This window comes from Drosophila biarmipes, chromosome 3R, assembly GCF_025231255.1.
Source record: "Drosophila biarmipes strain raj3 chromosome 3R, RU_DBia_V1.1, whole genome shotgun sequence".
Classification (NCBI taxonomy): Eukaryota; Metazoa; Arthropoda; class Insecta; order Diptera; family Drosophilidae; genus Drosophila; species Drosophila biarmipes.
This window is the reverse complement of record NC_066616.1, coordinates 9,310,889-9,323,781: the sequence shown is the minus strand read 5'-3', so window position 1 is coordinate 9,323,781 and position 12,893 is coordinate 9,310,889. Positions and strand designations below refer to the sequence as shown.

Below are 12,893 nucleotides of genomic sequence, written 5' to 3'. Positions count from 1 at the left end.
ATTAAAGTTCTTTATTTCCCCTTTTTGGGTGGCCTTTACATTTTGCAAAATCAAATACATTTATAATAGTATATTATCATGGCTTGTTGTCAGATTCAGCTAAACCTATTTTATTATTATTATTTTCGAACCCTATATTTACATTTCATAATTCAAAATGGTTATGTACATATTAAAGTTCTTTATTACCTCCTTTTAGCTTAGCTCTTACTTTTTGCATATCAGATACATTTATAAAAAGTTAATATTCATGGCATGATATTCCTAAATTTCTTGTTTTCAGTTTCAAATACCCCAATTGTATTTATATTATTTTCGACCCCTAACATTTTTTTATTATTAAAATATTGTGTAGTAGATATTAAAGTTCTTTATTAGCTCCTTTCATCTTAGCTCTTACTTTTTGCACAGCAGATACATTTGTAAAGCTTTATGTTCATGGTAATTATCCCTAAATGTCTTGTTGTCAGTTTAGGTACCAATTTTTTATTATAATTATTTTCGACCCCTTACTTTTAAACCTCTTTTAATTATTCAAAATGGTGATGTAGATATTAATGTACTTTATTCTTCTTTGAGCTTATCTCTTACTTTTTGCAATATCAGATACATTTATAAAGGTTTATGTTCATGGCGTGATATTCCTAAATTTCTTGTTGTCATAATTAATCAAAGAAATTCGAAACGATAAAATTGTTCTTATCAGGTTCCTGCGTTCAAAACTAGATGTAGATCCCCGCCTCTTTTAATTAGGTATAATCTTTCGATTGTTTAAGGCTCATAAACAATTGATGATCTCAAGCAATGTGGTTCAACTTGTCTCTTTTAAAATGTAACACCGACTTCTGTTTAACGCCTATCGTTATCAGATACTTTCCCAGCAATGCTGACCTCTAATGGGTCCCTTACCTTGAACGACATTCCACTGCACCACCCCCTCGCGAACGGTGATCAATGGGAGCCCGTACGCAACTATCGCAGCTGGAACGCAATCACCAATCACCTGGAGATAAGCCGACGATATCGAACAATGGCCCAACACGAAAGTGTCGCCCATCGAAATACACACAATTTTGTCAACTTATGTTTGGGTTTGTGTTTTATTTTTCGGCAGTACTTGAACGCTGACTGGGTGAGTCACCCGTTGGTAATAACTAATTGTCTTTAAGCCTAACAGAATTATGTCTATTAAAAGATTAGTGTCCGTTGCCGTAGTCGGCCCACTTTTTGCCCAGTGCCTGATCGCGTGCCTGCTGTCGTAGGACCTTGCCACTTCTGGTTTTTGGCAGCTCGGGTAGGAAGAAGGCGCCGCAGTGGAGCTGCTTGTGCTCGACCACCAGGCGCTTGGCCACGTACTCCACGATGTCCATCTCGGTGAGCCGACTCCCGGGGACTTTCACAACCGCGGCCGCCGCCGGATCCCCATCCACCTCGTTCCAGAGCCCAAAGACGCAGGCCTCAATCACGTCGGGCAGCTCGGCGATGACCTGCTCTATTTCCTGGGGACAATACTGGGCGCCGTGGAAGCGTAGGAGCTCTGCCTTCCGCTCCACGATGTGCAGGTAGTTCTCGTCGTCGAAGTAGCCCATGTCGCCGGTGTGGAACCAGCCCTGGTAGTCCTGCATGCGCTTGGATTCGTTGGGATTGGCATAGTAGCCATTCCACACCTTGCCATTGTGCACCAGGATCTCGCCCGTCTCGCCGTGTCCCAGACTCCGACCGGCGTCGTCCAGGATCTTCACCCGCACTCCCGGCACAATCCTGCCCACCGACGATGGCTTCGACACCCCCATATTGGCCGCCACTCCTCCGCACTCGGTCAGGGCATAGCCGTAGGATATCTGCCCGGTGATCAGGAAGTCCTGGAGCTTCAGAAGATTGGCCACGTAGCAGGAGCCGCCGCCAACGCTCACGAACCGGATGCTGGCCAGGCGCTGCTTACTGAGTGTGGGCGCCTTGAGGAGCGAGGCCACCTGCTGCGGCACCACTGTCAACAGGGTCACCTTGTACTTCTCCACCAGCTGGAGCATGTACTCCGGAGTGTAAGCCCGATCCGTGATTATGCGCGTGGATCCGTGGCAGCAGCTGAAGAGCATGTTAAACATCCCCGCTGACCAGTCGATGGTGCTGAACGAGAGCAGCACATCCTGGCCAGTAACGAAGCTGGAACGGAGGGAATTATGGCTGAGTTAAGAACTGTTGATATATTATAGTATCAAATTTATTTATTATTCAGTCTAAAAAATCGAACTAACTCAATTCTGAAAGCACCAACAAGAGATTTATGCCTTTCAATCTAAATAAACCCTTTTGACCATCATAGAAAGGGGTTTGTCTATATTGTTGCTAATATATTACCTTGCTCACAAAGGTTTAGTTCCAAAACAACTTATATTGTAAAATTTAAAGAAAAATGGTTTTAAATTTGTTTTTAAAGCTTTTTTACCCAATCAATAATCAGAAAGTTATTCTTTTACTTCAATCTAAGTTAACCTATTCTTATAAGGGATCTTCACAAATGATTGAGTTACGAAAACGCATTATTAAATTATTACAATGTATCATATTGTTCTATATTATAGTTCTTACCCAAAATCAAAAAGGCAAGCTGAGTTGCTGATGCAAACGGCCTTTGGCAGACCCGTAGTCCCCGAAGTGCAGAGAATGGCCACTGTATGATCGCCGCCCAGGAGAAGTGTTTCGGGTCTGTGGCGAACAAGATTGTGAGTCTTGAGATAATTTAAATAGGGAATCTAATTAATCCCTACACGTAGTACAGCTCGGCTTTGGTGGGTTCCAACAGATCCTCAACCCGCGGCATGCCCAGTCGATGGTCCTTCAGCGTGTACACATGGCTCTTGAGTATCCTGGCTATGATACTCAGTCGCTGGTAGACATAGCCATCGCAGAAGATGATCCTCGGCCGGGTGATGGAGAACAGGTGCTTCATGGTGTCCTCGTCGTGCCAGGGACTAACCGCGTGGAAGGGCGTGCCATTCAGCAGGCATCCCAGCACCACTGGCATGAGGTACGTGGTGTTGGTCGCAGCGATGCCCACCACATCGTCCTGCTTCAGTCCCAGAGCCTTCAACTGCTGGGCAATGCGGATGCCAAAGGTTATGGCCTCGCCGTTGGTCAGAGCTGTGCCCTCCGTGTCTGAGATCTAGAAGGGATTACTAGCTTTAGGGACTTTGAAGGTTTAGCGAGGCATTTACCCACCTGACATATGCTGGACGGATGGTTTCGCATGAAGGCGAACAGAATTTTACCAATCGAACAGTCCACATCGAAGAAGTTCGCCGGCCTTGGTCCACTCCAAATTTTGGTGTATTTATCGAATTGCGTGCTCGAGCGTTCCATTGTGGCGACTGATAAGGCTAGCCGGGTCTCAACAAGCGATTTTCTTTCCGGTCGTGAATCCGGTCCGGTTTCAACAACGGTTCTTCAGCGACTGGGGAGCGGGCGAAATGTTCTGGCCATTTGCAGTCCGTCTTATCGCTTCCAATCGGTTAGCTACGTCACCGATTTGAGGCCGAAGCTCGAAAAGCTCACTGATAAGTGCTTCCAGCCAGATAAGCCAAAGGTTTGGGATATTTTCGCGGAAAGTTGCCATTAATTTGAGTGAGAATGGAAATAGTTCTATTCCGGTAGGTCTTGCATATCCTCCGCAAAGATGGCTCCACCGTTCACCTGTTTATCCTTGGCCTCGATATAGGTCAGTGAGTCCACAACCATGTTTTTTGACTACGCCGGTGGTGGCCTAATCCCCAGAGATCTAATTCCACACCCTGAAGACACAGACCTCGGCCACGTATGGGATTTCCGAGATGACACTCTCGATATCAATGTGATAGTATATATTGTTTTCATACTTTAGCATATCGCTGTTACGTTCTAAAATATATATGAATCCATCCTTACCAACGTTTTTAAGATACCCGCTGAGGAACCACATATTAGGATCTCGCAACTTTTGTGTTTCTTCTGGATTACCATAACACCCAACCCAGTATTGATCATTGCGGAGGCACAGCTCCCCCAACTAATTGGGCCCGAGGGACTCTCCACCTTCGCAGATTACCTTCAGCTTGAGACCCGTCATCAGGCGTCCAACCACATTGCATAGTGTAAATGCGTCCGTGCTCAGGCGACTTCTCATGAGATGCTGAGTCTCCACCGAAGCCTAAGTCCTCCAAAGAGTTAGTATCGTTGACAAGTCGGATGTTTCAAATGCTGGAGAGTTGGTCATCATGGCCATGTAAGAAGATACCTGGATTAACCCCACGCGATTCTGTGCTCCTCGATGAGTCGAGTTTAGTTCAGCATGGTTTTAATGCTCTTCCCAATGTTTAGAAAGTGATCCTCATCGAAGTGCCCACCTCACCAGCTTAATACCATTTCCCTGAATCCCTCATCCATGGGTTGTCATTGCGTCTGAAGATCTGCAACTGTTCCGAGCAGTTCACAATCTAGACCCGAGTATCGCCATTACACGACCAACTGAAGAAGGCATAGATTCGGAATTCGGTCATACGGACATATGCTGGACGGATGGTTCCGAATAAAGGCAAAAAGAGGTTTGAAAATCGAAAATCCGCTCCAAGTTATCGTATGTTTATGGACCTGCGTGCTTGAGGGTTCCATTGTTGCTAATAATAAGACTTGTTGAGACCAAACAAACGTTGGTTAAGGTTTTCTGTCCGGTCATATACCCAGGTCCGGTTTCAGCAAATGATCTTCAGCGACTGATGAAAGACAGTAGGTCTCCGGCCTTTTTCAGTCCAGGCTGAATCTTATCGCTTCCAATCGGAGCACTACGTCACCGATTTGAGGGCGAAGCTCGAAAAGCTCAATCCAGACAGATAAGCCGAAGTTGAGAGAGGTTTGAGATATTTTCCCTGATAGTTGCCACAAATTTAAGAGGACATTCGAATGATAAATGAAAAAGACATTGACTAGGCGAGCCACTTATTATTTATCATCTTCTAGTTGAATATCTTGGACAAAGGAAACAGGTTAAACAAATCAATCAAAAGATGGGACAGTTATACTTCAAAACAAGAAGTAACTCCTAACTACTTAAAAAAAACTTTGTTGTTACTTTATGAGATATTTGAATATATTTCTTAGATACAAAAGAATAGCTATCTTTTTTTGAGTTTTTTGTTTAGTTTAAATTCTTGGCCTCCAAAAAGAACGCTTTGTTGGCCATGCGGTTGGTTTTGCCGTTGGGACTACGCACCAGATCCTCCACGATGATGGCTCCTCCGTTCAACTGTTTGTACTTGGCTTCGATGTGAGTTGCCACATAATCCACAACGTCCTGGGCCGTAAGGGCACTGCCTTGCTTTTTAACCACTGCGGCGGTAGCCTCATCCCCAGAGATCTGATTCCACACCCCGAAGACACACACCTCGGCCACGTCTGGCATCTCCGAGATGACACTCTCGATCTCATTGGGATAGTACATGATGTTCTGGTACTTGAGCATATCCTTCTTGCGCTCCACAATATATATGAACCCATCTTCATCGACGAAACCGAGATCGCCGCTGTGGAACCACATTTGAGGGTCTCTCATCTTGTGGGTCTCGTCTGGATTACCGTAATACCCGGCCCAGTACTGGTCATTGCAGAGGCATAGCTCACCCACTTCATCGGGCCCGAGGGACTCTCCCTTTTCGCAGATTACCTTCAGCTTCATCCCCGTCACCAAACGACCCACCGAGTTGGGCTTCTCGTCGAAGTGAAAGTTTATGGAGGCCATGCTGCCCAGTTCAGTGAACCCGTAGGCAAAGTGCAGGCAGTCCTTGCTCAGGCGGCTCCGGATGAGATGCTGCGTCTCCACCGAAGCCCGAGATCCCCCGAAGAGGTAGTATCGCAAACTGGACAGGTCTGAGGTACCAAAAGCTGGTGAGTTGGCCATCATGGCCATGTGGGCCGGCGCCTGGATTATCCACGTGATCTGGTGCTCCTCCACAAGTCGCATAAAGAATGCTGGATCGAAAGTGTTATCCGCTATGATTCGCTTGGTGCTAAAGACGCCGGAGGTGACGGTGGTCAAAAGCCCGGTAATCCAGTCAAGCGTACTGTGTGTGTACTGAACATCGTTGGTGGTCAGCGTGCTGGGAGAAGTACGATTACTTAAGGATGTCTGTGTACAAGAACCGTACTTACTGGCTGGAGTTAAGGATCTGTCGACTATTTGTTATGGTGACAGCCTTCGGAATCCCCGTGGTGCCGGAGGAGCAAAGAATTGCCAAGGTCTGATCGTTGCCCTGTTCCAGTCGAGCTGGCCGAAAGTTTTCCTCAATGCGAGTGATCAGAACTTCATCGATGCTGATGGAATCCGAAGGGTGATTGCGCATGGTGATGATCTTCACTTTAAGCTGAGCTGTGGCAGCTCGAACCTTTTCGAACTCATCCCCATCGCAGAAAATAAGTCGGGGCTTGGTAATCTTGAACAGCTTTTCGATGGTGCTCTGTTCGTACGAAATGTTGAGTGAGTGGAAGGCGATTCCATTGAAGAAGCAGGCGTAGGCAACAGCGGACATGTGGGTGGTATTTCTACCTATGATGCCCACCACGTCGGACTGGAGAAGTCCCTCGGATCGCATAAAGCTGGCCAGGTGCATTGAGTTGTCGTGGAGCTCCGCCCTGGTCAGTATCGTGTTCTCCGTAGCCGAGATCTGAAAGGATAGTTTAGATCAGCACTTGATATCTCAGTTGAGGTATAAGCTATACTTGAGCTATGAGCTGTGGATGCCGCCGCATCTCCTCAAAGATTATCTCCCCGATCGACAAGTGTGGGTCAAAGTAGTACTCCAATTTGCCACCACTCCAGATCTTGAGATCAGCATCGTAGAAGTTGGCTGGTCTATACGGCATTCTGTGAACTTCCCAGCCGCTGGTCGCCGTATCTATTAGGTATTCTCGACTAATGCAAAGTGCAACGGTAGCCCGCCTTTTATAGGGCCGAGCGATCTATACGCAAACTGTTTTAGATAACTTTCGGGGCGTTTGCACTGATTACACCGACACGCGATTACAGCTGCACTTGTGATCAAAGTAGTCGGGCCAGTGAGGCAATCTCCATAACAAAACACCTTCTGCCCCAGTAATTGACGGTAGACCCGCAACATTTGAGGCTGTGCTTCTCGCAATGACTCGGCAGATTCTCAATTGAGAATGTTGTGTATATACTGCATCGCATGTGCATTGTAAACATGGCAAATATTGGCATATCGATTAGACGTTGGTTCAAATACATTACCAAATAGCGATAGAGAGAAGCTCTTTTGAAACTTCTGAGATAATAGCTGAGAACCTCTTGATTTTATTAGCTCTAATTAATTGAAATAGTTGGTATTTTTCCTGAGGGTCCGCTTTTTTCAAATGTTTATTATTTATTTGTAAGCTTATAGTTAAATAATGTGTGACGCTTACCAGACAGCTGTAATAGTAGGTTTATACCGACATTAACTAATACTATCCGCTTGGAGTGCCAACAAATGTGTGTTAACAGAAAAACAATTCAGTAATATACCTAACAGGAACTTCTACCAAGAACCTGTCAAATGTTTTAAATATATATTTGATTTATTTAGTAAAGCTGAACAGGTGATAAAATCGATTTTGCCTAGTCATGGCTATGTTATGATTGGTAATCAGTAGATTTTAAGACTGGGCCACATCTCTCAAGTAGGCCGCCTTAACTGCATGTCGATTGACCTTTCCATTGGCACTCTTTGCCAGCTGGGGCACTATCTGGACTCCGCCGTGGAGATGCTTGAACTGCACTGCTACGTTTTTCCGGACGAACTGCTCGACGTGTTGGGCATCCAGTTTGCTGCCGGATCGCAGGACCACGGATGCAGCGGCGGCATCGCCCTCCGTCTCCCGCCAGATGCCGAAAACACAAACCTCTGCCACTTCGGGAATCTGAGCGATCACTTCCTCCACCTCATGTGGATAGTACATCATTCCCAGGTACTTCAGCATGTCCTTTTTGCGCTCCACAATGTGCAGGCAGCGATCCTCGTCGAAGTAACCCACGTCGCCGGTGTGATACCATCCCGCTGAGTCCCTCATCTCCGCGGTGGCCTGGGGATTGCCCACATATCCGTTCCAGGGTTGCCCATTGTGGCAGAGAACCTCACCCAATCCCTTGGGGCCCTGCAACTGGCCCGAGGAGTCCACAATCTTCACCCGAATATTCGGCATCAGGCGACCCACGGAAGTGGGCTTTGCTTGGGTGTCGTAGTTGTAGGATATTAAAGTTCCCACCTCCGTTAGCCCGTAGGCATTTCTTAGGATTCCCGATCCGTGCAGGAAGGACTGCATCTTCTTCAAGGTTGCCACCAGGCAATGCCCTCCAGCGAAGAGCAGATGCCTGAGACTGCGCAGCCTTTGTGCCCTGGTGTTGGGACAATTGGCCAACATGGCCACATGCGAATTGGCCATGATGGTCCAGGAGATCTCGTGCTGCTCACAAATGTCCAGGAAGTGGGCGGTACTGAACATTTCGCTGGAAATAAGACGAACTGTGCCAAAGACCCCAGCGGTTACCAGGGTGATGAGCCCCGTGAGCCAATCCAGGGTGCTGGGAGCATATTGAACGTCATCGGATCCCAGGTAGCTGGAATTTTAAATGAGAAATTATTACTACACTATAAGAACGATGATATCGAACGAGTTTATATCCAACGGCTTAGTAATTTCTGAATTATGTGCTTATGAACCTTCTTGATAATATAATTTAAAGATCCAAAATGTTCAAAAGTGGAAGAATCTTAAATTTTCAGTTCCAAATACATTCTTAAGTTAGCCTTTAAAATATAATAATCCTTAACTACCTGTGAATCTCGAAAAGCTTGCGGCTGTTTGACAGGGTCACCGCCTTGGGAGTTCCGGTGGTGCCCGAGGAGCAGAGGATGGCCATGGTGCGATCGACACCTCGTTGGAACCGTGCAGGCTCGTAGTCCTCGGGAAGGGGGTTCTGCAGAAGGTCTGTCACACTCATTACCCCCTGAACCTTCCCGTTAACAGTGATGATCAGAGCTCCCAGCGCGGCTCCTATGTCCTTGATCTTTTCGTAGTCCCCGATGTCGCAGCAAAGGATGCGCGGCTTGGTGATCCTGTAGAGACTCTCGATGGTCTTCTGCTCCAGATTGGGATTGACGGCGTGGAAGGGAGTTCCATTGAACAGGCAGCCGTAGGCCAAGGCGCCTACATGCGTGGAGTTACGGGCCATGAGTCCCACCAAATCCGTCTCCTTTTTGAAACCCCTATCCCGCAGATAGCAGCCAATCTTGGCCGCATTTAGCAGCATCTGCGAGCGGGTTAGCCGCGTGTTATCCGAGTGCGAGATCTGGAATATCCTTTGGGGCTGCCGTTGCAGCTGCCGGAAGATGATCTGTCCCGCGGTCAGCTCCTCGTTCCAGAGACTCTGCTGGCTGGAGCCACTCCACACCTTCTGATCTGGATCGTAGCTCGTTTCCGGATTGCCGATGAGGCCCAACATCGTGATGCACGCGCGGTTTGCAACTGTTGCACACTCGCCTGCGGACAGGTCTATTTAAAGGTCAGCGAAATTGCGAAAAATTAGCCGGCAATTTAGCAGTTAAAGTGTCCGGATATTTAATTTCACCTATTGATTGCCCAGAGTTTCGCTTGACACGATATCTCGGTGGAAACCGTTTGGCGAATCAGATGATTACCCAGCTGACCCCGCGGCAGCCGTTATTTGTTATTTAATAAAGCATCTTTTAAGATGCGGAGCAGGATAACCATTCACAACCCTATTTTAATCCAAACTAATACTTTTGTAGAAACACGTATTTTTTTTTCATCCTGTGGAATTTGAATCACTAATCTTGCGACTTGTTCTTTACATTCATATTCTTACAAAATATTTCCATTAATTTAATTAGCAATTTAATATCCAAAGGTTGGACAAAGTATACTAAAAGAAGAACGTCCAAATATCATAATTTAAATTTTGCAATGATTTTGTTCTGCGATGGAGCGCCATCTATTAGTGTATCTTGGGAACTAGGTGTACATTTGATTTTACATGTAAAAATAACTACTCTACATTTCATGGTTTCTACTTTTTAAGTTATCTACATGTAGTTCTCTCTACATATATTCTCAGGATTTTTCATACAATGTATTATACTTTTAACACCTATTAAGGATCCCAAAAATGTGATCATAGGTGCAGCTCATTTCCATTAAAAATTACAAATATGTAAAGGTTTAGACCGATAGATACTTGACGAATAAACTGCCGAATTGTTCAGACCATCCCAAATGGTGTAAATAAAAGTATAAAAATGAAATGAACAGCGTTCTCGTCGAGTGTATCTCTTAAAAATTATGTAAGCAACAACGTTTTTGTTGTAATTTGTGTTGGTGAAACTTAGCAAAAAAACACAAGTCGCACCAGATATGTAATTCTTGATAAGAGTCCGAGAAAAAAAGATCGGAACTAAGATTGCTGGCGCAGAATGAATTGCCATAAACTTTGGGGACCAAAGAACAACGATGATAAGACAGAAAGTTAAGCTGATATGTAATGAAATCTCTTCGTGGACTTAACTGATAACCATCTGGCGAAGAAGTTACCTGCTAAACAACACACCCCGTGACATTTATGACGGAGAAATAATTTTACGTAGTTGGTTTGCTAATTTTCCTACCCAGGTGATACTATGGTGCAAATATTGTAAAACCATTAGGCGTAAGTTTTTAATTTCGCCAAGAAAAATTAATTTACATCACTTCATTGAAGAAAAGTTAAGTAATAAATAAAAGTCAAAAAATATTCTACGACTAGAAGATAAATTTTACGATAGTTCGCACTGATAAGCCACTGACAGATCCCACGATATTATGATCAAATTCTATTGATAAGATCCAAGAGAAGGGCGTTATCTTTTTCGCTCCTTCACATTGAGCAGCTCCTGTTAGATGATATTATGGTATTTGTATTTGACTTTACTTCTCAGCAAAACTTTGTATCTAAATAAGATAAGCGTGGGTAAGCGGTACGATCTATAAAAGCGCGGCTACAGTCGCGAATCGCCAGCAGTTGATATCTGACTTTAGCAGCAAAACAAATTAAATTTTTTTAAAAATGCCTTACACACCGGTGAATTCCTATGATAGCGATCAAAAGATCTGGATTGGTGAGCCTGCTGTTAAATATTTTGACTCGGACATGTCCATTGGAGAGATTATTTTCCGAGAGATGCGGCGCCATCCGCAGCTCATTGCCCAGGTGGGTTTTATAAAAGATATTTGTTGGATGCGAAACTACACAGGAGTTCTTCTAGATCTCGGCTACAGAGAAAACAGTGCTGACCAGGGAGGAACTGCATGCCAACTCGATGCGAGTGGCCAGCTTCCTGCGATCCGAGGGGCTTCTCCAATCCGATGTGGTGGGCATTATCGGCAGGAACACCACCCACATGCTAGCCGTTGCCTACGCCTGTTTCTTCAACGGAATTGCGTTCCATTCGCTAAACATCTCCTATGACCGCGAGACGATTGAAAAAATCTACAATATAACAAAGCCACGCATTATTTTCTGCGACGGAGATGAGTTCGAGAAAGTGCGAGCTGCCACCGCTCAGCTGGACGCAAAGATCGTCACCATGCGCAATCATCCTGCGGACTCCATCAGTATCGATAAAGTTCTGGCCACCCCCATTGAGGAAAACTTTCAGCCAGCTCGACTGGAACAGGGCAACGATCAGACCCTAGCAATTCTCTGCTCCTCGGGGACTACGGGTACTCCCAAGGCAGTAACCATTACCAATAGCCGGCATATCCTGGCAGCCAATTAGTAAGCTATTACATTGGATATCCATCAAACCCTCCTGACTTTTTGATTACTTAACAATTCTAGTCATCTGACAACCGCTGATATTCAGTACTCCCATAACACCCTGGACTGGATTACAGGCCTGCTCACCACCATAACCTCTGGAGTGTTCAGCACAACCCGTATCATTGCGGATAATAACTTCGACCCCGCCTTCGCCATGCGAATCATCGAGGAGTACAAGGTCACATGGACCATACAGCCGCCCTCGAGCATGGCCTTGATGATTAACAGTCCAGCCTTTGAGACTAGCGACCTGTCCAGCCTTCGATGCTACATGTTCGGAGGATCCCGGGCTGCCATCGAGGTCCAGAAGAGCATCCGGAGTCGCTTGAGCCAGGACTGCCTGCAGTTTGTCTACGGTTTCACGGAGCTCGGCGCCATGGCCACTATCAACTGCCACTTTGACGAGAAGCCCGGATCAGTGGGTCGGCTGCTCAACGGTCTAAGGTTGAAGATAGTCAGTGATGATGGTCTACCGCTGGGACCCGAGAAAGTTGGGGAGGTGTGCATCATGAACAACCAGCACTGGTCGGGGTACTATGGAAACGAAGCCGAGACCCGCTCCATTCGCGATCCACAGCAGTGGTACCATACTGGGGACCTGGGATACATGGATCGCGATGGCTACCTGTACATTGTGGACCGCAAGAAGGAGATGCTGAAGTACCAAAACATCATGTACTATCCCAACGACATTGAAACCATCATCTCCGAAATGCCCGACGTGGCCGAGGTCTGTGTCTTCGGGGTGTGGAGCAACATCTACGGAGACGAGGCTGCCGCAGCCGTGGTGAAGAAACTGGGAAGCGATCTCAAGGCCCAGGATGTGGTGGACTATGTGAGCTCACAAACGGACTCCAAGTACAAGCAGCTGAACGGCGGATGCGTCATCGTGGAGGACCTGAAGCGAAGTGCCAATGGGAAAACCAATCGAATGGCCAACAAGGCTCACTTTCTGCAAGTAAAGGGTAGAAAGTAGGCTTGAGTTCCTCTGGAGTAT

The 12,893-nt window shown here is 46.1% G+C and overlaps 4 protein-coding genes across 4 annotated transcripts; 1 reads left to right on the top strand and 3 right to left on the bottom strand.

Moving 5' to 3' along the window:
• Positions 1 to 1,081: 1,081 nt before the first annotated feature.
• LOC108031158 (uncharacterized) lies at positions 1,082 to 3,433 on the bottom strand. The gene is made up of 4 exons (XM_017104374.2): positions 3,220 to 3,433; positions 2,769 to 3,163; positions 2,590 to 2,706; positions 1,082 to 2,163 (listed from the first exon to the last, which is right to left on the bottom strand). The coding sequence occupies exons 1-4, from the start codon at positions 3,358 to 3,360 to the stop codon at positions 1,197 to 1,199; spliced, it is 1,620 nt and encodes a 539-aa protein (XP_016959863.1). The 5' UTR covers positions 3,361 to 3,433; the 3' UTR covers positions 1,082 to 1,196.
• A 1,518-nt stretch (positions 3,434 to 4,951) lies between these two features.
• LOC108032170 (luciferin 4-monooxygenase) lies at positions 4,952 to 6,926 on the bottom strand. The gene is made up of 3 exons (XM_017106024.3): positions 6,745 to 6,926; positions 6,178 to 6,689; positions 4,952 to 6,125 (listed from the first exon to the last, which is right to left on the bottom strand). The coding sequence occupies exons 1-3, from the start codon at positions 6,886 to 6,888 to the stop codon at positions 5,168 to 5,170; spliced, it is 1,614 nt and encodes a 537-aa protein (XP_016961513.1). The 5' UTR covers positions 6,889 to 6,926; the 3' UTR covers positions 4,952 to 5,167.
• Positions 6,927 to 7,381: 455 nt separating this feature from the next.
• LOC108032245 (luciferin 4-monooxygenase) lies at positions 7,382 to 9,540 on the bottom strand. The gene is made up of 2 exons (XM_017106108.2): positions 8,856 to 9,540; positions 7,382 to 8,638 (listed from the first exon to the last, which is right to left on the bottom strand). The coding sequence occupies exons 1-2, from the start codon at positions 9,521 to 9,523 to the stop codon at positions 7,678 to 7,680; spliced, it is 1,629 nt and encodes a 542-aa protein (XP_016961597.1). The 5' UTR covers positions 9,524 to 9,540; the 3' UTR covers positions 7,382 to 7,677.
• Positions 9,541 to 11,140: 1,600 nt separating this feature from the next.
• On the top strand, positions 11,141 to 12,872 carry LOC108031475 (luciferin 4-monooxygenase). The gene is made up of 3 exons (XM_017104936.3): positions 11,141 to 11,284; positions 11,340 to 11,851; positions 11,915 to 12,872. Exons 1-3 carry the CDS (start codon positions 11,141 to 11,143, stop codon positions 12,870 to 12,872), a joined length of 1,614 nt encoding a protein of 537 aa, XP_016960425.1.
• Positions 12,873 to 12,893: the final 21 nt, after the last annotated feature.

Bases quoted from the DNA above. Each gene is read 5' to 3' on its own strand.
- LOC108032170 (XM_017106024.3), bottom strand. From the start codon at position 6,888: ATGCCGTATAGACCAGCCAACTTCTACGATGCTGATCTCAAGATCTGG. The intron at 6,690-6,744 runs GTATAGCTTATA...CTATCCTTTCAG, and splicing joins ATCCACAGCTCATAGCTCAA to ATCTCGGCTACGGAGAACAC. The intron at 6,126-6,177 runs GTAAGTACGGTT...TACTTCTCCCAG, and splicing joins CAGATCCTTAACTCCAGCCA to CACGCTGACCACCAACGATG.
- LOC108031475 (XM_017104936.3), top strand. From the start codon at position 11,141: ATGCCTTACACACCGGTGAATTCCTATGATAGCGATCAAAAGATCTGG. The intron at 11,285-11,339 runs GTGGGTTTTATA...GAGTTCTTCTAG, and splicing joins ATCCGCAGCTCATTGCCCAG to ATCTCGGCTACAGAGAAAAC. The intron at 11,852-11,914 runs GTAAGCTATTAC...TAACAATTCTAG, and splicing joins CATATCCTGGCAGCCAATTA to TCATCTGACAACCGCTGATA.
- LOC108032245 (XM_017106108.2), bottom strand. From the start codon at position 9,523: ATGTTGGGCCTCATCGGCAATCCGGAAACGAGCTACGATCCAGATCAG. The intron at 8,639-8,855 runs GTAGTTAAGGAT...TTAAAATTCCAG, and splicing joins AAGCTTTTCGAGATTCACAG to CTACCTGGGATCCGATGACG.
- LOC108031158 (XM_017104374.2), bottom strand. From the start codon at position 3,360: ATGGAACGCTCGAGCACGCAATTCGATAAATACACCAAAATTTGGAGT. The intron at 3,164-3,219 runs GTGGGTAAATGC...AATCCCTTCTAG, and splicing joins ATCCGTCCAGCATATGTCAG to ATCTCAGACACGGAGGGCAC. The intron at 2,164-2,589 runs GTAAGAACTATA...CCTCCGTTCCAG, and splicing joins GCTTGCCTTTTTGATTTTGG to CTTCGTTACTGGCCAGGATG.